Here is a 26,914-nt window from a genome sequence, read left to right as displayed (position 1 = left end):
AAATAATACACACTGTCGCTTTAAGGCTAGGCCTTTATTTTCACAATTGTATAACAATACAATTTAATTCTGCTTTAACAAGAAAAGGCACAATTCAGTCGCACATTCAAATTCAGTAAACTGTCTTAACTTAAAAATTACTACATTTTATATATATATATATATATATATATATATATATATATATATATATATATATATATGATGTATATGTATTTATAAAATCGATCACAGTTCTTTAGCAGTGCATCTTCAGGGAGAAATCTAAGGCAGTGCATGGTTAAACATAGTTCTATCAAGTACAAATTGCCAGCAACTCTGAAAGTTCATGATACAAAAAATATAAATGATAGGGAAAAAAAAACATTTTAATACATTCTTTACATTCTGTGGAGAACAGTTCACCATAAGTGAAGTGTATATTGTGAAAAATGAAAAAAAATATAATCGTGTGATCCTGAACAAACTATAACTGTGAGCCCAAAAACCCAGTCAGCACTGCCACTGCTGAGGTAGTCCATTTTCTTAGCTCACTACTAAAATAATACAGACCTTTCTATCAGTAATGATGCACTCATTGCCTCCCATGGCCCATCTGTGTAGTGACCAACATGTGGTAGACTCCCTTTTTGGCCAGAAGCTGTTGATGTGTGCCTTGTTCCACCACCACACCGCCTTGAAAAACGGCGATACGGTCTGCGGTTTGGATGGTCGACAAACGGTGAGCAACAACGATACATGTCCTGCCCTCGCTGGCTTTGTCCAACGCTTCTTGAACCACCTAGATAAAAAATATAGGAAAGAAAAAGCCATTAGGAAAAATATATCTCAATGATTCTAGATGAGAAGAAAATACCAACCTTCTCACTCTCTGTGTCGAGCGCAGAGGTGGCTTCATCTAAAAGCAACAATTTGGGGTTGCGGAGAATGGCTCGGGCTATGGCTATTCTTTGTTTTTGACCACCTGATAGCTGAGTTCCCTTATCCCCTGCTTGGGTGTCATATTTCTGCTCGGATAAAAGTCATGAATACATTTCATGTAATATGACATATCTTTACAAGAATTACTTAAATCCAGACCAGTGGTCTCAAACATTCAGCCGTGGGACAACAATCTTTTGCCCCGCCTACATATGAAAGCTTAATTTTAGTGCTGCCTGCATGTACATGTACATGGATGTTATCTCCTGCTGAATCCAGTTACCGCAGAGTTTGCATGTTCTACCCGTGCCTGGGTGGGTTTGCTCCGGGCTTTCTGGTTTCTTCCCACATTCCAAAAACATTTTCCAACAAATTGTCCCTAAGTGTGAATGAGTGAGTGAGTTTTGTGTCCCTGTGTGCCATGCGACTGACTGGCAACCAGTCCAGGGTGTCTCCTTCCTGCCCACTGCCAGAAGATAGCTGGGCTGGGCTCCAGCACCTCTGTGACCCTACTGAGGATAAATGGTGCAGAAAATGGATGTATGGAAATGCAGCCACAATTACAAAGTGTGCAGATAAAAAAAAAAAAAAGAAACTATTTGGAAAAATACGAGTTTTCTCTGCTGTGTTTTAAATGTCGTGTTTGAAAGTAAGTGTGCTTGGCGAGACAGAGAGACAGGAAGACAGAGAGAGACAGATGGACACTTTCAAAAACTACAACTTCTGTATTGTCTATATGGACAAACTCAAGGCTAAAGAAAATGAAAAGTGGGTACAGTGTTTTGATTGCAAGCAAGTTGCCCATCTGTTGCGAGGCACTGGTTTCTACACTTGCCACAACTGCTTGTCAGACAGTCCATACAAAATGATAGATATGACACAAGATCTTTGTTTAATTGAAACCTATGACAAGATAACATGGAATAGAACAAAGAGTTCTTCAAATATTGGACAATCTGGGGCTCTTCTGTAGTAATAAATTGTTACAACTGGGTAGAGTTGCAACACTGTGCACTCTGTGTCTGAGAGACTGTCGCAGACTTTTGGAGCTATTTAGCACTCTACCATTGATGTCTACTTATAAAAGACAAATTAAGGTACAAAGGTTTGAGAGGACTAGCACAAAAGATCATAAAATGAGGAGGGTGAAAGCAAAATGTGTTACAACTGTACCCAGTCTTGGCTATACAGGGACAGAGACCAAAAGACAGAGACAGACAGACGGCGTGGACCTATGACTGTATTGTTATTTAATTTACTTATTAGCAGTTGAATTATTTTTTTCTTATTTCATAATACAATTTGATGAAAAGGGTTAAATATAATGTTATCAGATAAACTTGTTGAAAACCAGATCCAGCGCCACCTCACTTGAACCCGAGCTCCGACGGCCTCCAAGTAAATAAAGTTTGAGACCCCTGATCTAGACCAGTGTTGCTTAATAAAGATTCAAAATTACCTTTGGCAATTTTTCAATGAAGCTGTGAATGTTGGCTTTCTCAGCAGCTGCCTTAATCTCTTCTAAGGTTACAGCACGACTGTTGTCTCCATAGGCGATGTTTTCTGCCAAGCTGCAGTCGAAAAGCACCGGCTCTTGAGACACGATACCGATCTGAGACCGAAGCCAGTTAATGTTCAACTCTTTCACGTTCTTGGAATCAATCACCTGAAAAAAAAAATCATAAACTCTAAGCCCAATGAGCACCTGAAACAACATCAAACTGTGAGCCCAATGAGGTCAATCAAGTCAAAAGCAGAAGTTGTAAAGCGCAGTGGCGTCCCGTGGATTTGACATTTCGGCCTTCAGCTCTCGTCTGAAATAGAGATGTGTCATTCGCAAACAAACCGGCTCGGTGAAAGAAAAATTTCCTGTCAGTAACGCGGACTTTGCGAAAGGGGGATGGGGTGGCCACGCGAAGGGCTCTGTGCTGCGCGAACGCTCATGACATAGAGCCTGTCTTCTTTTAACAAAATCCATGTTAAACAATACTGTATATACAGAGACAATGAACAATGACAGGTAGATATTTTTTTAAAAAGTCAGCAAGAGAGAAGTTTAGCCCCAACGTACTGACGTAGCCTGAAATTTTGATCAGTTTGGGTCGTGCTTGGTCTGGGGCTGAAGATCTTACCTCTGGGCTTAAAGAAGTGAACAAGACCTTTTCCTGCTTACGAAAGGCTTGCTCGCTTCGAAGTTGTCCAAACATTCGCTATTAAACCTACACAATATACTGTATTGCCTCTTACAGGTTCTCTCTTCAAGTTTAATGGCTGTTGGCGCAATTGCGTGGGTGGATTACCGCCATGAAAGTAGACCACACAAAAGCAGATCTTCATTGATTTTGTTTGTATTTCTGGGGGGTGCACTGACACAAAACCTGGCTAAAAATACTCACGGAAGACTAAAGTACCACTGAGTAACTTCACGAAAATCTGTTTCGGAGCCTATAAGTCACATATAAACACGCCTAAACACACAAATAGTGATTTATAGAATATCAGTAGTTAAGTCAAACATTATTATTATTTTGTGCAGTCTTATACAGGTTCATCAGACTAATAAAATAAAATACCGTATATTCTTTGTACTACCTCATGAGCAGAAAATAAGTATTTTACTCCCACCTACTGATATGGATGAATGTTACAGAATGTTACAGATCACCTGAAAGAAAGCAAAGATACTAAACAATGGCATACTTTTTGAAAAAAAAATTGGCCAATTTCCTTTGGCACAGTCAAAGTATTATCAAGGCACACTAGTAGATCCCGGCGCACAGGTTGAAAAACACAGCTCTAAATTATACTATGCTCACTGTTTAGTCCCTGTGCAGCAGGGGCAATTTTATCAGGATGAACTCAGACAGAGTTTTAAGCAAATATTGCGTTCCAAGGTCACAACTGTGGCGTGCATGCAACAGCTATAAAAACACTAACCATTAGCTCACAGAGAGTAGATGAAAAGTCACCATCTTATTGTGTGTGCGTGTGTTTATTCTCACCACGTTGCCTTGCGCGGTGTCGTAAAACCTCTCCAAAAGCTGGATGGTGGTGCTTTTCCCACAGCCGCTGCTGCCTACCAGGGCCAGCGTCTCTCCCTTGCTAACTTTCAGATTCAGCCCTCGAAGGATGGGCACGTCAGGTCGCGACGGGTAATTGAACTTAACATCCTCAAAGCGCACATTGCCATCAAATCGGTCCTAGGGAATTGAGGACAAAAACAGAAAAAAGGATGACTAATCAAGACGCCTGTTAAGAAATGTAATAGATATGAGGAGTTGCATACAAGTGACTCTCCTTCCTCGGAGAGATTATCAATGGCAGGCTCTGTGTTAAATAGCATAATGAGATGTGCAGCAGACATTTTGGCTTTTGCGTAGTTTGGCGTGAAGGAATTGGCTTCTCCCAGAGCCATGGCGCCATACAGAACTGCTGAAATAACGCTGGTTGAAACATTAGATCAAGTGTTAGATTCTGTCAGGGGTGTCAAATATATGACCCTCGAGCTGGATCAAGACCACCAACAGATTTAATCGGGCCTGCGAGACATTGCTGAGAGAAGCACATGAAAAAATGAGCAACAATGACCTGCAGTTTGAAATAGGTCTACTGGATGTCGCCAATGCCGCGCACCACTCCATTGTCACTGTATATGCTGACTACCATTTATCAACCAGAGAACATTCAAGTAAACACATATCCTAATGTTATTTGACTAAAAACAGAAGTCTCAGACACACTTGTTTAAGGCAATGCAATAAGATGTTCCTCTTAAATGCAACAATTTCTTTTAAACTATGCTTTTTATCCCCGGTGATTGAAAATGATCAGTTATCACCTGGATTTGAAAATTACAAAGTTAGAATATAGCCCCTGGGTGTCTTTGCAAACGTTTAAAGACCCTTTAGCTCTTTTCTGTAATATTAATGAAATATAACAGCAAGGTTCCCAAATTCAAGTCAAAAATTTTCATTTAAATAGGTTATTTAAAAGCAGAAGAAGACATATAAATAATTAAATCCCTTTATTTAAATAATTTTCACCTCAATTTTTGAGCTACTTAAGTCACTTTCCAGTTTGCATGTGTTTCTCACAGTTAAACTGTGGTGGACATGAATTAAATTTATTTATTTTCTTTATTTTTTTTTTACAAATGACTCCACGTGACTATAAAGTTGCATTTTTCTTCTATCTTTGTTTTTGTCCAGCTATAAGGTAGGTCTTTTGTTGTATGGGTTCTCTTAGCAGCAAAATGGCAGACAATTATGTCAGCTCCCTAGTGAAGTCATGTAATGTAAAAAAACTGCAGATGATTAGACCTACAAGTTTACCAAGATGCAGTTTTATATGATAATTCACGTATTTTTGCTTATTTTTCAAATCAATGTTGATTTAAAAAAGTTAATAAATTTTTTTTTACCACTAAGAGGCGCAAAAATACGAATGGTCCTTGCTTTTCTAATGATATTCAGTATATGGGAACTTTGAATTTGTAAAGTTGATGTATGGAAGAAGCTACTACCACGTGCTTGGGTTATTGCATGCGATAAAGCCAATATTTTTTAAACTAATTACATTCCCTTTGACATACTTTGAACTTGCAGTAAATGATTCAAATATATAGACCACAAAACTATCTATTGGATTCCAACAACCACCCCCCTTTCCCCCTTCCTGCTTTATCACCAGTCAAAGTACAAAACACGTGAATGCTACACTTATCTGAAGTTATTCACACCCCACAAAAAAAGTTTACTAACAGGAATACTCCTTCGGCATCCATCCGTTTTTGGTCAATAAGCCAAGCTCCAAAGCGGAAACATCCTGCGTAAGCAAAGTAGATCATGGCCTGGGAAAATGCAAAGGTAAAACCGTACACATGGGCCTTTTTCTGAGAGTTCCTGCAGAGAAACAAACGTAACCATGAGAAAAACAAAGATATATGATTTAATAAATTGAACTTTTTCAGACAGTGGATTGAATGTGTCATACTTGTATGGAACAGTGAGGTTGTCATGATATAGAGACTCAAACTTGGGTTCTCTGGTCAGAGATGCAATAGTTCGAATATTCTCAATGGCTTCTGTGGCAATCTGAGGAGACAGTATGAAAAAATGCAGTTGAATTAGGAAATTACCATGACATATTGCTGTATACTCAAGAAAATTTAACAAGCAATTTTGACAACGAACCTTACTAAATATTACTGCATTTTTCAAAACAACAAAGGGCACATAAAATCCCCAAATTGGCCAGAAATTTGAAACTGTGCCTTACAATCCTGTGCTCCGTATATAGCAAAAAATACATTGTATACAATTCGAAATTTTAAGTTACAATTAAAAGATACCGCATACTGTTCTGCCTTTAAGAAACATATGGAGTGGTCCTGGAGTGCCCTCTTGTGGTTAACATGTTAATTGATCAAAGGAAACAAAAGAAGTGGAACACTTTGATGGCAGCATTGCAAATCCTCTTTTGTTTTTACTTTGGACAAGAAGTGTCCGAAAGTATCAAACGTATTGTGATTACTTGAATGAAGATTCTTGTTTATGGTAACGTTTTGTTGAAAATTACGTTCTCTTGTTTGAATTTTTCCTAAATGATACTGTATACGGTAACAGTTCTGCCTTTGACAAAAATATAGAGTCTTTGAGTTAACATGTTGATTAGTGGTGAAACCAGATGCCATGATGTTGATTTATGTTCTATGAAATAAATATTTTTAATTTATATGTTTTTATTTTTTTTTATGCAACCTTAGCTCTTACTGTAGGTTTAATTCCATCCGCCTTGTAGCGTGCCTTAAATATGAATACTATATCACGAAAGACTATTTTGGGGGTTGCGCCTTATAGTACGTATAATATGGTACATTACTAACTAAATAGCTCTCCAGCTAATATGTTTATTTCTTACAATTCTCTTTTCTTTTTAACTTTCTCAATTGGACACAATTATCCCGATTTTAGCTGACCTGCTTACTGTCAGTTAAATATGTTATTTTAAGGTTCTGTTGCTGACATACAAACGTTTGCATGGCCTTTCGTCCTCTTATCTTTCTGATTTAATTGCTCCTTATGTTCTTGCTCGGAGCCTTTACTAGAAATTCCAAGAGCCAGAAAGAAATCTGTAGGTTCAAGAACCTTCTCTATTCAGGCCCCGGTGCTGTGGAATACTCTGTGACACGATCTGCAACCTCTGTGGAAGTGTTTAAATCTATGCTTAAGACACACTTATTTTTTATAGCTTATAAGTGATATTTTGAGTTTTTCCTTGCCTTTGTGTAGGTTTTAGATCAGGAGATGTCATAATAGTGGTCTTTGCAGCCCATTGAGACTTAGTTCAGCTAAGGGCTACACAAATAAGTAGGACTTGACTTGACTTTATTATGTGTTTATCCTAAATATCCATGTGTAATCTAATTGTAAACAACGATCACTACGTTGTTAGCAATTAAAATAAAGACATTTCTAATTCTAATACCTTCCCAGCCTTCTCTAGCTCCTTTTTGTCCTCAGCAGCTTGGCCAGCGAGCAACCGCATCTGCACCGTTCCTGCCACCGCCATTACTGGAACCACCGAAAGAATGAGCAGGGTCAGCTCCCAGCCGTACACAAAGGCAAGAATCAGACCAGTCCCCATATTGGCCAAGTTCTGTACCAGTGTGGCCAGACGTACTCCTGTAGCCTAAGTAAAACAGTTAAGTGATAGCCAAAATGGAAACATCACAGCGGCTAGTGTATGTGCATGTTTGGTGTATTCGGCTTTACCCCTTGTACTTGAGCAGCATCTGTAGCCAGTCTTGTTGTGAGTGCTCCAACGCTGTTTTTGTGGTTGTCAAACCAGCCGAGGTCCTAAAAAAAGTATAAACTTTTCTGTTTGAATTGAATACATTTTATAAGTGTTGTCAAGAGTATTAAACACCATAAAACCATTAAACCTTAATGAAGGAAAACTACCTTAATAAGCATTTTACAATAAATATTACATCCCTAAATCATAATTTAATTGTGAGCCTTCAAAAAAGCCTCCAGCTAAGGCACACTTTTTATGCCATAATTTAATAGTAAGAATGTTTTTCTACCATCTGGCCCCCAAATTTTTCACACCTGGCTGCAGATTATACAGTATGCCATTATTTTTTCGAGACCAACTCTCAAAATGGATTTTTGTTTCTTAACTAATATTCTACAGAAATAATATTATTAAAAAAAAACAGTCTTTAGACACAGCACGGCAGCGCAGTCGTTAGCAGGTGTGAGGCACAGTTCTGAGGTCATGAGATGAACCTTCCTGTGTGAAGTTTGCATGTTCTCCCCGTGCCTGCGTGGGTTTACTCCGGGCACTCCGGTTTCATCCCACATTCCAAAAACATGCATGTCAGGTGAATTGGCCAGTTTAAATTGTCCCTAGGTGTGGAAGAGAGATGTCTGTCTCTGTGTGCCCTGCGACTGGCTGGCAACCAGTTCAGGGTGTCCCCTGCCCACTGCCCGAAGATGGCTGGGATGGGCTCTAGCACCCCCGCGACCCTTAAAAAAAAAAAAGTTAAAAAAAAATTGCCGTACTAAAATTGTTTTAAGGCATACACAATTTGAAATGATTTATAAACATATAGAACACCATAAAAACGTATAAGTTGACAAGTCTGTAATGAAAAATATTCCACTTACCTGCCTCATCATAGCCTTAAAAGCAGCGAGTCTCAATTTCATAGTCAGGAGCTCTCCAGATTTACCAAAACAGAAACCCTGTAAATGTGAAAAGGGACATTCTCATTGAATAACACTCTGGTATCTTTGCACTGTTTTCTTCATACAGCGACAAACATCATGGAGCGGACTCGTTTATGCTGCATACCTGCAAAAACATGGTGACAAAAGATACAGCGCCAATGACAGCAAACATGAGCGAGAAGATTTGAGATCTCTGTTGAACAATGTTTAAATCAGGCTCAGCAAACACCTTCAATTTGAAAAAAAGAAGACTGATTATATTCTTTTCTTCACCTATTTCAAACATCTCAAAGAGCGAAGTTAGAAAATCAAAATCCTACAGTGATGATCTTGGAGAAGATGATGGCAAACAAGGGCTGCATTGCGCCGTTAATCATAGCGCAGAAGGTTCCGACGAGAATGTAAGGCCACTCAGCGAGGTTGAAACGCATCACTTTGAAAAACGAAATGGGGGGGACATTTTCATCCTGCAGAAAATAAAGATAAAGAGATTTTTCATACTTCTTTCATACAAAGGTTTCAGTAGATTTCTGTAAATTTGGGACTACAGAGCACACTTGATAAAAAGCTATATGTGCATATCTGAGAGCGAATCTGCACCAGATTTTAAGCCAAAGGCTTAAACAGCCGTAAAAATATGGTACGATCTGGCGTAAAACTGTGAAAAATATACCGGATAATTAATGCTCCCACACTAAAATGTAAAATGATTTGTGTTTTACTTGTGCCGTATATGTTAATGCCAATTAAATTAATATCAACTGCTGTGCAAGTTGATTGAGATAGAGAGATGGGAATGCGGAAAGTGTCTTAATTGCCGCACAATATGTTACTTCTCTTAGACATTTACCCGTTGATTTTGCCAAGACAGTTTGAATCTCGTAATAATTTACATGATTAGATATTGAGGCATTTTGGCTACTGAAGGGAGTCAAAGAAACTTGTGCAATTTAACCGCACTCCATTGAATTTCTTCACTTTGATATTCAGAGCACTTGGCAGAAATTGCGATATTGTATTAAACAGTCAAATCCCCTGGTTCAAACCAGCCATTTAGCGACCTGCCAGGGACATGCCGCAGCTCGGAAGATCTATGCGAAAGTCGCCACTGATACCCTTGCGACCATCCGCCTCGCGAAAAAAGAACGAGCCGCACCGTATTTTAAGGCGCAGTGTTTAAAATGCAGAAAAAAAGTAGCGGACTGTGATCCGAAATTTACGGTAATAGTCTTACCTCCTCTGTATCTTTGCCATCCTCCAAATTTTCTTCCTCTTCTTTTTTCCCCTCTGAACCAACAAAAGAATTTTTTGTAGACCTTCTCCTCAATACTGGGTGACTTTTGTCTACTGGGCTTTTTGAAATCTGCTCTTCCTCCTCCTCCTCCTCGTCTTCGTCAGCTTTTTGAAATGTCTACAAAATGGAGATTAGTGTAAAGCACAAATCTGGTTGTTGTGTTCAAAGATTATGTTTTTGCTGTGCCGTTACCTGCATAGTGACAAGAGTGTGATACACGCCTTGTTTTTCCATCAATTGGCTATGCGTACCTAGCTCTACAATTGCTCCATTTTGGAAGCCGGCGATGATATCGGCGTTTCTGATCGTTGAAAGGCGGTGGGCCACAATTATGGTGGTACGACCCAGTCTTACCTGCGTACGTATAGAAAAAGCTTGAATTTAGAGCGAAAGATTCAAAGATTGAACAGTACCAGCATGAAAATTGTATTCTGCTTGCTTCTGATTTTATTAATGGACACCTGTTTTTATATACAGTTAATTATATTCGTGATCGTTGTTCATTATTTTGACTAGTATGCACTGTTTACATTATTATTACTATTGAGCAATAATGTTGTCGTTCTTAAATATTCCACACCCCTTAGGGCGAATCTGCTTTTTGGTTTGAGTAATAAAAAGGGCTCAGGGGAGGACCGTTTGAATAGATAGGAACTTTATTATCTTGAGGATTTTTGTCCAGTCCTCTCCTGTTCTACTTGCAAGTTCAAAATTCATTGCTGTCTTCTGTCCCTAATTTGAATGATGACTAAACTATAAACCTATCACAGTAGAACACTAGCAAAAGATTATACTGTACTTATTTAACACCTTTTATTTACCTAAATTAAGTCCTTTTCTAACAGGTTATTGTAACTCAAGGAAGCCCAAAGACAATGTCTTCTACCATAGTTTGGCCACCAAAACTCATGCTGCAGTTAAAAAGACATTTGTCAACCCCCTTACTATTCAATGAGCATGCCCCTCACTAATTTGTTATCTGTTGTAGAAAAAAAAGGTTTTATAAACTGTGAGGAGCTTTTTTTTTCACAAATATGCAAAGACGCAAGTTAACTTGGGATAGGAAAATAACAACACCAGTCTCGGTATCTGTGATAAGGAACCGAGTATGAAAGAAATTTGAAAATTGCCAATGAATAAATGTAATATTAAGGAAAAGTATTACGTTGATGTTTATAATTATTTAAAAAATATCGGTCGTTTTTTGCAGAGGGAAAGACATTTTATGGACTAATGGTATCGGCATGTGCTACGGAAGACTATTGAAGATTTGCGCATCGTAACGGTGTCGGTCTGAAAAAGGTTTTAATTGTAAACATACCACATGAATGATTCCTTATTGTTCTTTTGCTTTTAAAAAAAAATCTTGTTCTGAAGTTAGGGATGGAATTAAGATGCTGTTAAAAGAGGTCTTCGAACACTTAAATTCTTAAAAATAAGATGGAAAGATGAAAAATGTGAATTTTAGTGTCCTTGGTGTAATACTGTTAAAGGACGGTGTGTATTATTTAATGCCGCCTGGTGGTACAAAAAAAGTAATTCATTAAAAAACAAAATAAAATAAATGATGATTTTAAAAAATAAGTTCAGTCCACCCAGAGGGAAGAGACATAATTGTCCACCATCTTGCTTTTTTGGGTACCCCTAAAACAAAAAAACTCATGAAAGGATGGACAAAAAATGAGAGGATAAATAGTGCGGTTTGGTCACTTTGAAATCTTTCTTGTGCTTTTTAGCACTTGTTTTCACGTTCAGTGCGCCTTAAGGGCAGCAGAAGTGTCCACGGACCTGTTCTGAAAATAGCTCACCAGTACAGAGTCATTGATTTTCGGGTAAAAAAAATTTTTTAGTAGCTGAGTCTATTTAACCCTACTTCTAATAATTAACCTGGTAATAACATAGTACAAGTACCATGATGAGAACTTATTTCAGAATTGCATATCAAACTGGGTGCCCGTTACGCTAACTACAGTAGAAACAAAAAGTAGCTAGCAGCTTGTAAAAGGACTAGACAATACAGCGACGTCTAGTGGTCAAAAATTTGACAATATGCTTAAAAAATCAGTACATTGTCCCTGGTTTACACGAAATCCAAACATTAAGCCTGTGTCATAGACAAACCCAAGCAATGATCTGGTGTGAGAGTTTTTACCTTGTCGAGCGCAGCTTGCACGATCGTCTCGCTCTCAGCATCAAGAGCGGATGTTGCTTCGTCCAACAGAAGAATTTTGGGGTTCCGAACGAGCGCCCGAGCTATCGCGATTCTTTGCTTCTGTCCTCCGCTCATCTGAGTCCCTCGATCCCCGACCAGCGTTTCAAACTTCTGCTTGACGACAGCAGTTTCATTATTTGGACATTTGTTTTCAGAGGCGCAATCGTGCATGCGGTCGTACATCAGGAAGGTTCATGATAAAGTCGTAAGCGTTGGCCTCTTTGGCGGCTTGCTCAATCTCTTTCTGCGTCACGTCAATCCGGCCGTATCGGATGTTCTCGGCTATGGTGGTGGCAAAAAGGACAGGCTCTTGACTCACCACGCCGATCATCTTTCGCAAGTAGCAAATATTGAGAGAACGGACGTCGTGACCGTCGATACATACCTACGAGGACGGAAAGTGTTGGAAGTAATAAGGCTTAGGAGGTTAAATGCCTCCAAAGTATTCAGTTCAAGTGATTAAAGTGTTTGAAACGTGTACGTACAGAACCTCCTTGAGGATCATAGAACCTCTGCAACAGCTGGATGGTGGTGCTTTTCCCACAGCCGCTGCTCCCCACTAAGGCAATTGTCTGTCCGCCCTTTACACTCAAGGACATGTTGTTCAATACCTGAAAATGATTACAAAGGACTAGAAATATTTCAATGAGTCTAGCACAGGCAAGTCAAACATATGGCTCGCTCAAAATAAACAAATAGTTCGATGCCAAAAAGATGCCAAAAAGGATCCCTGGTCATCTGTGATCATACTGTAATTTGTACGATAGGCTTTAAATGACGGCTGAATAATAAAGCATCATACTGAAAAACAAAGCAAAATATTTTGTTTTGACATTTTTTTTACTGAGAACATAATGTATGGATCCGGTCCCCGGGCCAAACCAAATTTGACATGCCTGGTCTAACAGGTGAATGTCAGAATAAAGCTTACTTTAACTTCTGGCCTGGAAGGGTAGTTGAAGTCGATGTTCTTGAACTCTATATTCCCACTGATTGAATCTGGCATGAAGCCGCTGACTGAAAAACTGTCGATGCTTGGTATCTGTAGAGTAAAATGTTTCATTAATGAGCTTGGTTCTGATTTGGTAAAAAAAAAGCTAATGCTTATCAAACAGGAAATGAACAATGTGAGGAAGACTACTCAGCAGGGTGCACATAAAGTTTGGAACAAAGTACGCTTGTGTACAGGGCTAGCAGTTCTACTTAGGATATCCTCACATAAACAGTCTCATTGTTTTCCCAGTTTATTTTGAGATTCCAAACTTCAATGAAAGAAAATAATAAAAAGGAGTCATCCACTTTGAGATAATTTGATTTGGGGATGAGAAATGTTATTGTGAATATAAACAAAGAGAAAAAAAATCACATCAAAGTTGTAATAATAGCTATTACTATAAAAACAATATTGATGGTAGTTTTTCGTGTATGTATCTAGAACCGGAACAGGAGAAAAACCCAATTGCGTGACGTTTCTCTCACAAGCTTTTTTTTTACGGGAAATGGGGCAGTCATGCACGTTAACCCAAACGCCAGTGATTCGGGCGATCAGTGGCCGGAAGACGTAAGGTAGCAGTCTGGCGTGGAATGACAGGAAGCCAGAGGCCAACGCGATCGATAACAATTGCACGAGCAGATATCAGACAGATGGGGTCGCTACTGGACAGTATGGGAAAGACAGGATTTATATGAAAACTAGATATCGAAATTAAACAGGACAAACTAGACGGGAACGAAACTGGAGACCGATATTAAACAGGAAAAAATAGACGGAAACGATAACGGACAGGAAACACCAACAGGAAACCGGACAGAGTCAAAACCCATGTCTTGCGGGCGCAGAGGTTTGTTGACGGACTGACAAAGGGTGAGTGAGAGCACTGAGCTTAAATGGAAGGGAAGCCAATCTGTCAACAAGCCGCAGCTGGCGCCACTCGGGCGGGGCCAATTGGGCGCCATGGCAACTGTGACAGTATGTTTTTATTATGTTCTTTTCATACATTCTCAAAAAGAAATTCCTAATTTTATCGGCAGAAATTTTAGGATTTCCCTGGTAAAATACAAAATGAAAAAACATTCTTTTATATATATATATATATATATATATATATATATATATATATGTTTTTTAAATTCTTTATTAAGATTAGAAAAATAATACTTTAAAAAAGCAAAAAAACAAAATCAGCAATTATAAAACAATTTCTATTGATAGCATTTATATATTTTTTCCTGCTTTACTGAAAAAAAGTTAATAAAAGAGTAAAATAAATATCTTCATCTCAAGACACGAGGGGTGGGAATATTACATAGTGTATAATATTAGTTATTATTATCAGTATCGTTATGGAGAAGCAGGATGGTATCAGTTTTTAGGTTATTAATAAACATCTATCATGCATCCCAAGTAAAAATGCATCTGAAGAGTTTTGTTACAAACAAGGTGGTGATAGTCATGCAAATCTGCGTGGGCACTAAATTTTGTCAGTGTGCATAACACAAAATTGCGGTCAAACAGTGGGGAGCCCCAATTAACGTTATTTATAACCTCTCGTTATTAGAGGCTCCAGGTTGTCGGCTGGATCAAAGCTGCACCCTGGAGTGCCAAAATACACTTGTGCACATCTGCTAATAGAACCCTTCTGAATAGCCCAAAAAGGTAAGAAAAAGACAAAACATTATTTTTCTTACATTATCAATAATGCTGTAAACTTTGTGCGCAGCTCCTCGGGCACTGGAAAAGGATTGAACATTGGGCGAAGTCTGCCCCAAGGCAAAAGCTCCAATGAGCACTGCGAATAAAACCTTCACACAAATACTCATCATTAGCTTCAAAATTGTCCACTAAATATAAGACGTTCATGACGAGCCTCTACTCACCGTGAGAACAATCCCGATGGAGTACTCTCCGCTCAAAATCAGCGTGCTTCCGTACCAGAAGGCCAGAGCGTAAGACAGGTAGATCAATAAAAAGGTGACACCCATTGCGATGTTTGAGCTGATTGCTTTTTTTACTCCAACATTTTTGGCATCCTCTAAATTCTTATGATACCTGTGAACATACATAGTTATTATTATATATATCCAAATGATTATTTAATGATGTTTTTAATGTTGGACATCTGCAAAGGAGATTGCATATGATACCAGTTCGTTATTTTGACTATTACATCTTAATGTTTTTCATTGTTTTGACTATTATGAACTGTTTACATCAGTGTCACTATCAGTAATCATGTTACTGTTCTTTGATTTGCACGGCCTTTGGGGTGTATCTGCTCTTGTAACCTAGCAGACTAAATAAAAAGAAAAGGCTCAGGGAAGGGCCTTTAGAAGAGGTTGGAATGTCTTATCTGAGGTTTGGGTCTTCCCCTGTTATCCTTGCAGGTTTGAAATGAATTAAAGTCTCCACAGCCTATTTTGAGTACTAAACTCCAAACTTATCAATTAGTGAAATATTGAGAAATGTGCTAACCTCTCAATCTCTCTCTGTTGACCACTGAAGGCAAAGACAGTCCTAATGGAGGAAAGCACTTCTTCTGCCACAGCACCTGCTTTAGCATAGGCAGTCTGTTCTCTCGAAGTGAACGATGCAAGCACCTAGCAAGAGGCCTTCAGAATTAGTTTAACAGGAAAAGGCGTGCTTTAAAGAATACAGAAAAGTAAAGTTTACCTTACTGAAAATTCCAGCCATGACACCCAGCAGGGGGCTGACTGCCAGGATGACAAGAGTGAGCTTCCACCCTTTGCTAAACCCGATGACGACGGATGTAAGGAAAGTAGCGCAGGACTGGATAAGCATCGCTACTTTATCTCCGATGCCCTCTTGGATCTTATAAACATCGCTGTAGTAACAGATAGAAATGTCCATCGATCACATTAAGTGGATTGTGATAATGGCATCAGTTTTCAGACTGTTGCTAACCTAAGAAAGAGCACTTTTCTAAGCTTGTCAACATGGTTTATAGCAACGGAAAAACATTGGATCGGTATGTGTTATTTGACCACTAGAACAATCAATCCATCAATCAATCAATCAATCAAAATGTATTTGTAAGCACTTTTCGGGCAACAAATAGCAAATTAAAGTGCTGTATAAAACTAAATGTCGCTGTATGATGGTGTAGTGCAGGGGTCTCCAACCTTTTTCAAGCCGAGAAGTACTTTTTGTTTATGTTAGGGCACATTCTCAACTACTGTTTACAGTCAGAGTGTCACGCCAACAAACCCCATTTTGCAGTAGGTCGCTAAGAAACCCTTAAATGGAAGCTCATTGAACTATGTATGTCCACTGTTGAGATACTTTATTATGAAAACTCTCAGAACAAACTGCAAATACCCGAAAGTGCCAGCAAACAACAAAGAGCAATTTAATTGGGTAAAAAGTAGAGGTGGGCTACTCTCACAGCGCAAGACACTCATTTCTCTCTCTCGCCCAGTGCAGTCTGCGCCAAAGGTCAATACGAAGATATCCTTAGCGTTTGCAGTATTTTGTGACATTTTAAAAGATAACTCTACTTACACTTTCTTTTGAAATCATTAATTAATAAAAAAAATCTGTTCAAAATGAGCCTCAACGGTCTTAAGTAACTGCAAGAGGCAAACAAGTTTAAAGTAGTATACATGTTGACATGAGACACAGGCTCTGGCATTATTATTATTTTATAGATTTTATCAAATCATCAAACATAACACATGAAATAAATTGTGCTGGCGAATTAGCTTTTGTCTTGAGAATGGGTTTGGCGGTTTTGTTGAATTTGGTCTTAATTATATGGTGTGGCTCGCTCAAAGATTTTTTAAAAATATTTTTGCTTTTATGGCTCGTTGGGTCAAAAAGGTTCCTGACCCCTGCTTTAACAGGTTGAAAGTGTTCTTAGGTGTTTCTTTGCTTGCTATTGAAGTGTATCTTTTTAAAAAGTCAAGATCAAGTTACTTACTCCGTCAGACGAGTGTTGAGCTCTCCCGTCTCGTTGACATCAAACCAACCAATGTCTTGCCGCATGATACTGTGGAAAAAACACTTGCGGATGCGTTTGACCTGTCGCCCAGCTGATAGGGTAAAAAAAGCCACCTGCATGTAGGCAGCCACGAGCACAACTGCCCCTAGGATGGAGTAGTAGATGGCAAAGCTGGAATGAGATGAAAATATCAAAAATCACATTGGACCGAATTAGGTGTCATCTTGATCTCACCTGGTCATGTCAGCTTGTAAGGTGCTGTTCGGGAAAGTGATATCTAAGAAAATTAACACAGTGATCTAATAGTCTGCCGTCACAGTCAGGTAACTGAGTCTTTTTGCCAACTCACTGGGGTTGCTGGTGTTAAAGTAATCCAATCCGGCATCCGCTATGAGGCTGTCCGTCATATCCCCAAACACAATCAACATAAGCGGTAACACGACCCCGTGGAGCATCGACATCAGGGTTCCAAAGACTAGGAGCACCACGTCTATGGAATCTGCGAACCTGAACTGTGAACGCAGAAAAAGGAGACTACGATTATTGTTATCAAGTAGGAAAAGATTTTGTTTATTTTTTTTTTAGGTGTAAAGTTGCAGAGCACTTTGTGTGAGAACTCAACCCTCTTGTACTCATTTTAACGATCATCTTTGTACATTTTTTATACAGCTGATATGGATTTTTTTTTCAACTAGAAAAGGTCATTACATTTGAAGTTACATAAAATATAATTTAGGATGATTTTTCTGGGGTTTTAACTTTTTGACCCAAAGACAACAGGGGGGTTAAAACCACTGAAACCTAACTGAAACATAAATACATTTTTAAAATAGTTACATTTAATCCTTGATACAAAAGTGTGATATTTACTAAGTAAAATAGGACCAGGAGTGGTGTAGGCCTGTCACAAGGGAACTTTGATCACTTATCTGTAATTATTTAGTCCTGTATTTATTACTAATGATATTAGAGTAAATAATTTGAATATATTCTGGCTTTGTTACGGAAGGTATTTGTAGAACAGGGTTGAATTTGTTCTTGCTCTCTCTTTTGTGTTACTTTATTTGTTTATGTGATTTCATAGTAGTGAGAGTATAAAGATATATTTGAATACAGTATATACAGTAATTGTTTAAAGGGACACGCACTGAGCAACCAAAAACGAGTGATACAAAGTACAAAGAAGATTACGAATTACGAAGAGTCAAAGTGACCGAACTGCACCATTTTGTCCCTAATTTTTCTACCCAGCCTTTCACAAGGTATTTGGTTTTGTGGGGTACCCTTAGCAGGACCATGGCAGACAATCATGTCAGCTCACTTTAAGTGAGCCTCATGCTATGTTAAATATAAAAGAGTATTTTTCTAAAAACGCACGTTTTTCCTTCTATCTAAATCAATATTGTTTTTTTCAATGAATGACTTATTTACCACTATGAGGCGCTAAATAATACACGACGTCCCTTTCACATTGCTCATCTTATTGTAAAGATAATGCTTATGAGATGGTCTTATGACGTATTTTCACTCAACACATACCTGTCAAGTCATAAGGTTTTCCTGTATTTTATATGTTTTTTGATCATTTAAAATTTTGTTCGCCGGATAACTTTTTTGTACAGGAATTAAAACAAACAAACAAAAAAAGCTGTTTGACCCATCCTGTCTTGCCCTTTTCATCTCTAATCCATATAGTGTCGTCACTGGTAGTAGACTACTATGTCCTCATACAATGTAATTTTATTGCATTGCACTAGCAAATTTTATCCTCAATCAAAGCATTTATTTTTCGGCTCTATTGTTCAAACAAATTCTTTGGTTTTATTCTACATAGCCTGTATTACTGTGATTGAATAATTGCTGCGTTGTGTTTTGTTCGTTTTTATCATCACTTAACAAGGGGAATTGTAATCATTAATAAGGGAAGCAAGAACGGCTGAGGTTGACAAATACGACAATATCCATTCAGGTCGCAAGTTCAAAATGAGAAACTTACCAGCTGGATGGCACCAACCATTGGTAACTTTTCCTTTTTTTCTTTCTTCTTTTTACCCTTGTCCTCTTCATCTTTGGCTTCACTATGATCAAACATGAAACTGTCAATCTGAAGTATTCTAAACTCACTCAGTTTCCCCCGACCCAGCAAATATTACCTTAAATAAATATCCTTTAGGTTCTTATCCAGTTTATCAGTTTCTCCCATGTCTGGATCCTGTCAGAGGAATACGGTGTACAATTGGTTTATGTGCGTTCTGGAAATGAACCCGCGGTCGAGTGTAAACATCAGACCTCACTGTCGTCCTCCAAAGCAAGGCTCGGATTTTTGACCACCCTGGTGATCGAACGCAAACAGCCCCACCTCCTGCGCTGTTTTTGCCCTCCTTCTTCAGCTCTGTTCGGCAGTCTGTTTGAAAAAGATGGTGTTCTTAAACTCGCACCTCGGCTAATGGATGACCACCCTTTTTCCACGCCTCTTTTTCCCCTTCCTTGTCCATCCCTCTCACGTGAGTGTGTATAAAATAAACACGATGCTCAGCTGCTCTATGGACGCTTCAAATCCCTCTCTGAGTTTTTTGTCTACTCACTAGACTTTAAAATCAAATTGATAGCAGATAAATTAATTGGCATATCATAACTGATTAGGGTTGTGGTAAGCAGCGACATCATGACACATCACAATTATTAAACTGCTTTTCAAGAAAATGTGTTAACCAAGCAATTATAACATACAGACACCATATATTGTTAACCAAAACCAGGGAGAAATATTTTCCTTAGAGGGCCACATAACGTTTCCCTCCACGGATGAGGGGCCAATGTCAGTTTGTAACAGAAAAAGTGTAACGATTGCAGGAGTCTCTATATGTAAAAATATATCGTTTTCCATAAAGCCACAATCAAATAATTGTTTTAGATATTTCACAGAATAAAAGTCAGAAAATAAATACATACACTATTGACAAAATGAATAATAACCAATTATCCTGTTCTGGATTAAACACACATTAAAAGTAAAAAAAAAATAATAACACTATTCATGAGTTAAATAATAACCAAGTTCGAGTTTGAGTTCGGGTGTATTAAGCCTACGGGCTATAGTTCGGGGACCACTGATCATGACGCTTCTTACCTCCGTCCTTTACTGTACTTTGTTCCCTCGATATAATTCATGATTCCCAACAGAAGCAACCACTGAAGGCCGTGAACAGTGTCACTGAAATCAAAGACATTTGTAGTGATTTATTTTTAAAAACAATAAAACAGTGTATTTAGCTGTGATTTCAGCTTTATACTCAACTTGAACAAAGTGTTTATACCAATGTTGTTTAGAGTTGTCAAATATTTTACAAAGGCTTCCCTGCCTGTTCATCTTTATGTCAATAAACGCACCTTGTTGGGAGAGTTGCACTGTGATGGAGGTGTGTTGCACCACATAAACTGAAAAAATATCATAGTGACTCCAGCATATTTCCTTAGACTTATATAGATTGAAATGTTAAAGGAGAAAGCTCTACTAAATTATTAAATGAAAATGTTATCCTTATTTTATCCTATTTTATTTAATCTTTGACTATTTAAAATACTTAATTTAATTCCCACATCCATGACCTATCCTCGTACTAGATACTTTTAAATATATTTTAAGGACTTGATGCAACACCATCAACCACAGTAAAGTTATAATGATTACACAACACACAGGACAAAGGTAAAGCTGGATCAAGTGATAGCATGGGAGTGGCGTATGATGCCTTACAAGGGGCATGTGCACATGTACAGTACATAATTTGCTAGATAGCATTATTTAAAAAAAAGCTCTGTTTTGTGGTCAAAGGTGGGGCTTTTATATTACGCCTATAAAACTGTTTGCTTTCTCAGCTTTCTACCAACAAAACAAAGAGTGGGAGGCCATATTTTGTCTTGTTCTGGAACTGTAGCATCAAATAGCCTAGTAGTATATTTAAAATGTGAAAAGTCATGGCTAAGAAACTATTGGGCCAGCCCATGGTCCTTACTATAATCGATATATATTCAAATTTGCAGAAATAATTTCTCATTTGCGCTGTAAATGCAACACTCCTCGTAAAGCAGTATTTGGTAGTGATTTCCCTTCAAATTGTTGGTTTGATTTTTATTTTATTTTTTATTTTTTGGACAGTTTGATGCAAGGTGTGAGGATAAAAACACTGAAATATGAACCCTTAAAAAGCCAACCGGGCCACATGCGGCTCGGCCCGGTCAAAATATCATGACAAAAGTTTTAAAAAGTACTACTAGTAAAAACATGTTTTTTTTATGCCAACTTTGTTTTCTACTACAGAAATATTGCCCCAGAAATACTCGAAAAAATGAAAATACAGAAATATTACAGAAATACTAAATATGACAGAAATACTATTATGGGAATACGACAAAAAACTTCTACAGAAATACTACAAAAAATACTAAGACAGAAAAAATAATAATACAGTAATACTACAAACTATTACTAGTAATACTACAAAACTTCTACTATGTAAATACTACAAAAATACAACAGAAATACCACTACAGAAATACTACAAAAAAACCTACAATAATAGTACAAAAACACTAGTCAAGTCATGCTTATAAATGCAGATCATTTCATTTCATATTTGTATAGCCCTTAATCACAAAGAGTCTCAAAAGGCTGCACAGACCATAGATTATTGAAAAAACACGGACTTTTATTTCACCATCCCCTGATCTAAAACTTACATGAGGGCAAGGAAAAACTCAAAACCTCAACATAAGTAAAATGAAAAAACCTTGAGAAGGGACCGCACATGAGGTAAACCCCCTTCCAGATATTCAACAAAAATATTACCACGGATGATCCTACAAAAAATACTACAGTACTACAGCGATTTCTGACAGTGGAAACACTACAAAAATACTACAAAATACAAATACAGTAATACTTGGTTGGATCCCTTGACCACTAGGTTCTTAGAGGCATAATTTCCTGTGGTGCGTCTTGGGCAAGTACAGCCCGGTGGCGCCCATCCCTTTCCAGGACAATGTATGTTTCCACCTAGTCTCGAATTGGGGACCTTTCGCGTGCGAATGTGCTAGCCACTGCACTATACTACAAAACTAAATATCAAATGAAGTGCTTAGTGGTAAATTGGTTGAATCCCTAAACCACTAGGGTCGTAGGGGCACTATTTCCTGTGGTGTGTCTTGGGCAAGTGCAGCCTGGTGGCGTCCATCCCACTCCAGGCCAACGTATGTTTCTACCCGGTCTCGAACTGGGGACCTTTCGCGTGGCACTTATTACATTATTTTGCTTTATTTGCGATTGTTTAAATTAGTTTGATAAGACTAGTCTATATCAAAAGAAATATAACATGATGACGACTGCAAATAAAGTATATTTATTGAAACATAAAAAAAGGTCTTCAGATAGATAGATAGATAGATAGATAGATAGATAGATAGATAGATAGATAGATAGATAGATAGATAGATAGATAGATAGATAGATAGATAGATAGATAGATAGATAATACCAACCTGCTGCATTTGACCACTAAATAGCAGTGGGTCCCTACAAATACAAAGCACTGAAAACAGTCCCCCTTTATCTACCAGTACTACTTCTCGAATCCACGAGTAGACCAGGGAGATGGTGGTGGACTTCAGGAGAACCAGAACTCACCCGGTTCCTGTAACCATCAAAGGAGAATGTGTAGAATTTATCCAGACCTACAAATACCTGAGTGTGCAGCTGGACAACAAACTGGACTGGACTGCCAACACAGAAGCTCTATGTAGGAAAGGGCAAAGCTGACTTTACTTCCTCAGAAGGCTGGCCTCCTTCAAAATCTGCAAAAGGCTCCTGAAAATATTCTATGAGACAGTTGTGGCAAGCGCCCTCTTCTATGCGACAGCGTGTTGGGGAGGCAGCGTCAAGAAGAAGGATGCCTCTCGTCTCAATAAACTGGCTAGGAAAGCGAGCTCTGTTGTGGGCAAAGAGCTGGACAGCCTAACAACAGTAGCTGAGAGACGGGCACTGGAAAAGCTGCGGTCAATCATGGACAATCCATCGCATCCACTACACAGCATTATCTCCAGACAGAAGAGCAGTTTCAGCGACAGACTGAAGAGATCTTTTCTTTAACTTTACCCGGCAGAGTAAAAGCCCACATTAAACCACACCACCTACATTGCATATTACCGAATCTTATTGCAATATGTATTCTGTGTAGCACTATTTAGATATTCTATATAACACGCTACAGTGGGCATTTGCACGTCACACTGGGTATTTGTATATTGTATTCTTTTTGCTTTATTATTGTATTGTTCTCAGCTCAGGGATGCTGCTGGAAATGTGAATTTCCCTTCAGGGATGAATAAAGTATCTATCTATCTATCTATCTATCTATCTATCTATCTATCTAGATTGTAATCTACGTCACTCAGGGAGGAGGAAAATGAGAGAAAAGGTGAGAGAGAAATACAATGTTAAAGGTAGGGTTTGAAAACTTAAGTCTGCAAACATGACTTTAAGCCAGGAGACGGAGGCAGAGTAACACACGATGTGTGCATTGCGCTTGAGCTCTTCTTTTTTCATCTTTTTGGAGGTTTGTTCCGCCGTGAACAGGCCTGATAAAAGTGAGATAAAAGCAGATGGGTGCAAGTGAAAATAAAGTATAAGGCCTCTTTGAACACGGTGGGGCATTGTTAGAGAAAATATTTAACTTTCAAACTTTTAAGACACCTCAAATTGTGCACTCCATCTCTAAAAGATCTTATAGCCTTTATTAATATTTTAATCTTAAACATGTATTCAAAGTTTAAAAAAATCATGACGATTTTTAAATGTCCGTGAGGCGCATTTGATGCAGACCGGACATCCGGTGCAACCTGTTACGGTCATGTTGCGGAAAAGAGCATCGAACAAGTGTCGCAGTACTTATTATTTCCAACTGTTGGACACAAGCCATAAATAAACTAATGCATGTGTTGGGATCGAAATAGACTGTAAACGCAAGACTGCCAATAGACAATAGGAGCGGTACGTGACAAAATAAGGGGCATGTTTAGAGACAAAGTATGTCATTAGCTTCTCCGTCAACCTTGTGCTCTTCAGAATAAGGCGACTAAGGAGGGAGGTGAGGGTATTGAAATATATTTAATAAAATCTGATAAGAGGGTTTTTATCAATTCTGAACCATAAAAATCACTTCAAACTGTGTTTTTAAACTGGATCAAAATCACGACCTACCTTACTATGTTTTGATAGTGAAAGTTCTAACCAGAATGGGCGTCGCTGCCAAACCTTGATGCTACTTCCGGTTTGAGGCTTTTTCTTCATCCACGCATTGTGACGTAAGCAAACACGATACTGTAGCTGACGGTTGCATGTGGAGTGAACGGCCACCAGCAGGCAGGCTGCCCCGGGCTGCAGACGGTAGATGGCTTCGCTAGGCGCGGGGCTGCACGTCAGCCGAAAGCGGGCAGCGAGCAGGAGCGCGGCGGTGGAAAGGAGAAACCTGCTCACCGTGTGCCGGTAGGTTGTCGTCATGACTATCCTCCTCCTCCTAATCATGTCAAGCTGCAATCATAACATCACCTAAGCGTCACACTTTCCATTATATCTCTAAACATGACTTGATTTTGGAGCCTGTAATTGCATTTCCATCCTGTGGTAACTCTTCCATTTACTGTTTTTTGGACTAAAACAAATCTTTCTAGTAAAATATTTATTTTACAGTAATGAGCAAAATTTCATGATATGGCAAGTGAGATTATTTTGCTAATGTACAGTACATTCTTGTATTTTCAAGGTTTACGGATCCCTTAACGGTCATGGTCTTCGAAGCACCACTTCCTGTGGTGTGTCTTGGGAAAGTTCAGCCTGGCGGCACCCATCCCTCTCCATGCCGTTTTTTTAGGGGGGTAGTGGTTCGCGCCCCCACATGATGGTTTACATGGTTGCCAATAGCAAGAGAAAAGCCTCCTGCTCTTATTAAGATACGGCACCTTTATCATCTGGTTGCTCTTGTTTTTTTTTTGTTGTCAAGTGAACCAGACCTCAGTATTGATGGGCAGCGGTGTGTGAAACTACTGATACTTGGGAAAAACTCATTTTTTTTTTAGAAACTTTGAGTATTAAATCATTTAATACGCATTCAGCACTAAAAAGTCTTGTGTGTATTGGTTAATTATGATGGGAATTTTTCATTTTATATTCTTAAAATACCACTGGTCAATTTATCTTTATATAACAAATGTCAGAATTGTATCAGTAAACATATAGTGTAAGTCCAGGGTTTTGGCTAGCCGAATACAAGCACAACTTGTAAACAGATATCATCCACAGCTATGGAGCTCACTTTTGGAGCAATGAAGTATGGTACTTGTTGATTTTGGTGACTAACATAAATTAAATTATTCTTATTTCAATGACAAAAGGTATTTTGTAATTTATGTTTGTTAAAATTAGGATTGGTATTATATCAGTCACCCTCGGCTAATTACTCCCCTTTTTAATGATTACAATTCCCCTTATTGAGCAATCATAAACTTTACAAACACAGCGCAGCACCTATATACTCACACACAGCAAGACAAACTATGTAGAATATCCATCCATCCGTTATCTGCACCGCTTATCCCCAGTAGGGTCGCGGGGTTGCTGGAGCCCTTCCCAGCTGTCTTTGGGCACCCTGAACTGGTAAAAAAAAAAAGATAATTTGAGTAAATAAATTTAATTCATTTTCCAAATTAACAACACAAAAACAATTCTTTCAGCATCTTCTTAGTTCTTTCCTGACTTTCCTGAAATTTAGTGTTGCAGAAACTCTGTAGATTAAGCCTAAATGGGCAAGATAAGATAAGTCTATCAAAAAACAAGTGTATTTCTTTCTTTTTAATTATTTTTGACGTAAAAAAATTGTTTTACGACATATACAATTCAAAATGATCAAAAAACATATAGAATAGCGCGAACTTATAAGTGCACATTTATCATTTTAATTTAGTAAAAAAATGTATCATAATCATAAAAAAACTCAATCGTCATAAAAGACTACTTTTGCTCAATTCATGGATTTTGTTTAACAACGTGAGATTGTGTATTTTTTAGAAGAAAACTTTAATTAAAGAAAAACATTGATTTGAATAATCCGCAAAAATACATGAACTATTACAAAAACGTGGTTGAGAAATTTGCATCTGTTTTACATAACATAAGGCTAACCTAGAGGGAGCTGACATAATTGTCGTTCATCTTGCTGCTAAGGATACCCCAAAAAAATGACAAGAAAAATGGTGCGGTTTGGGTCTCAGTAGTTTGTATTGCTTCTTGTGCTTTGTAGCACTCGTATTCAGTTCAAAATCAACAATATCAGTAGTCACAATGAACAAAATATTTCCTGATATAACAAGAATGTTGTTTCGCACCATGAACAGGAGTAATTGTTGTGGTTTTGCATCGTTGCTAATTTTAACATTTATTTTAAAATTTTAAGTGCCTTCAAATTGCCTGTACTGGAAATTATTGTTTTCCTAAATGCTCCATGAAATTGACTAAGGACTAGTTTAGTGTGCGTCCCGCCTATTACTTTATGTTAACTGGGGATGGTTAAGCGTAACTCCTTACCGTAACGACAAAAATGATTGCATGTACCGATTATTGTAAATTACAATTGTAAATGTTTGGAGAAAGTTATCTCACACCCAAGTAAGTACTTATGACTTAGTTTTAATGCAGGTGGTCTCAGTGGAATCGGGATGACATTTGCAATTGTGTTTGTATATT

At 38.2% G+C, this 26,914-nt stretch overlaps 2 protein-coding genes across 4 annotated transcripts in view; one reads left to right on the top strand and one right to left on the bottom strand.

Moving 5' to 3' along the window:
* Positions 1-15: 15 nt before the first annotated feature.
* Positions 16-24,642, bottom strand: LOC148372552 (ATP-dependent translocase ABCB1-like). 2 transcript variants are annotated; one of them, XM_088327154.1, is made up of 30 exons: positions 24,377-24,642; positions 20,252-20,335; positions 19,411-19,525; positions 19,275-19,333; positions 19,118-19,199; positions 17,471-17,633; positions 17,356-17,398; positions 17,101-17,292; positions 15,834-16,005; positions 15,636-15,760; positions 15,041-15,212; positions 14,852-14,965; positions 13,095-13,205; positions 12,649-12,774; positions 12,345-12,548; positions 12,104-12,274; positions 10,144-10,305; positions 9,892-10,068; positions 8,978-9,124; positions 8,782-8,886; positions 8,595-8,672; positions 7,695-7,778; positions 7,408-7,611; positions 5,914-6,014; positions 5,682-5,822; positions 4,208-4,364; positions 3,924-4,121; positions 2,381-2,587; positions 861-1,007; positions 16-781 (listed from the first exon to the last, which is right to left on the bottom strand). In XM_088327154.1, the coding sequence occupies exons 2-30, from the start codon at positions 20,290-20,292 to the stop codon at positions 575-577; spliced, it is 4,005 nt and encodes a 1,334-aa protein (XP_088183280.1). In that variant the 5' UTR covers positions 20,293-20,335; positions 24,377-24,642; the 3' UTR covers positions 16-574. The 2 variants fall into 2 exon arrangements, with proteins under 2 accessions (XP_088183280.1, XP_088183281.1); XM_088327155.1 differs by lacking the exons at positions 19,118-19,199; positions 19,275-19,333; positions 19,411-19,525; positions 20,252-20,335; positions 24,377-24,642 and having other exon boundaries at positions 17,101-17,266; positions 17,471-17,545.
* The window catches only part of rundc3b (RUN domain containing 3b), a 16,538-nt gene continuing 13,913 nt past the window's right edge, over positions 24,290-26,914 (top strand). Inside the window, exon 1 of one of the 2 annotated variants that reach the window (XM_088327158.1) lies at positions 24,290-24,661. In XM_088327158.1, coding sequence (XP_088183284.1) covers positions 24,567-24,661 — 95 coding nt within the window. In that variant the 5' untranslated portion in view covers positions 24,290-24,566. The remainder of the gene's footprint in view (positions 24,662-26,914) is intronic. The other variant, XM_088327159.1, reaches the window with a different exon arrangement.

Source organism: Urocampus carinirostris, chromosome 2, assembly GCF_059441175.1.
Source record: "Urocampus carinirostris isolate Australia breed hairy pipefish chromosome 2, RoL_Ucar_1.0, whole genome shotgun sequence".
NCBI lineage: Eukaryota > Metazoa > Chordata > Actinopteri > Syngnathiformes > Syngnathidae > Urocampus > Urocampus carinirostris.
The sequence above is the reverse complement of the archived record's forward strand: the minus strand, read 5'-3'. Positions and strand labels throughout refer to the sequence as shown.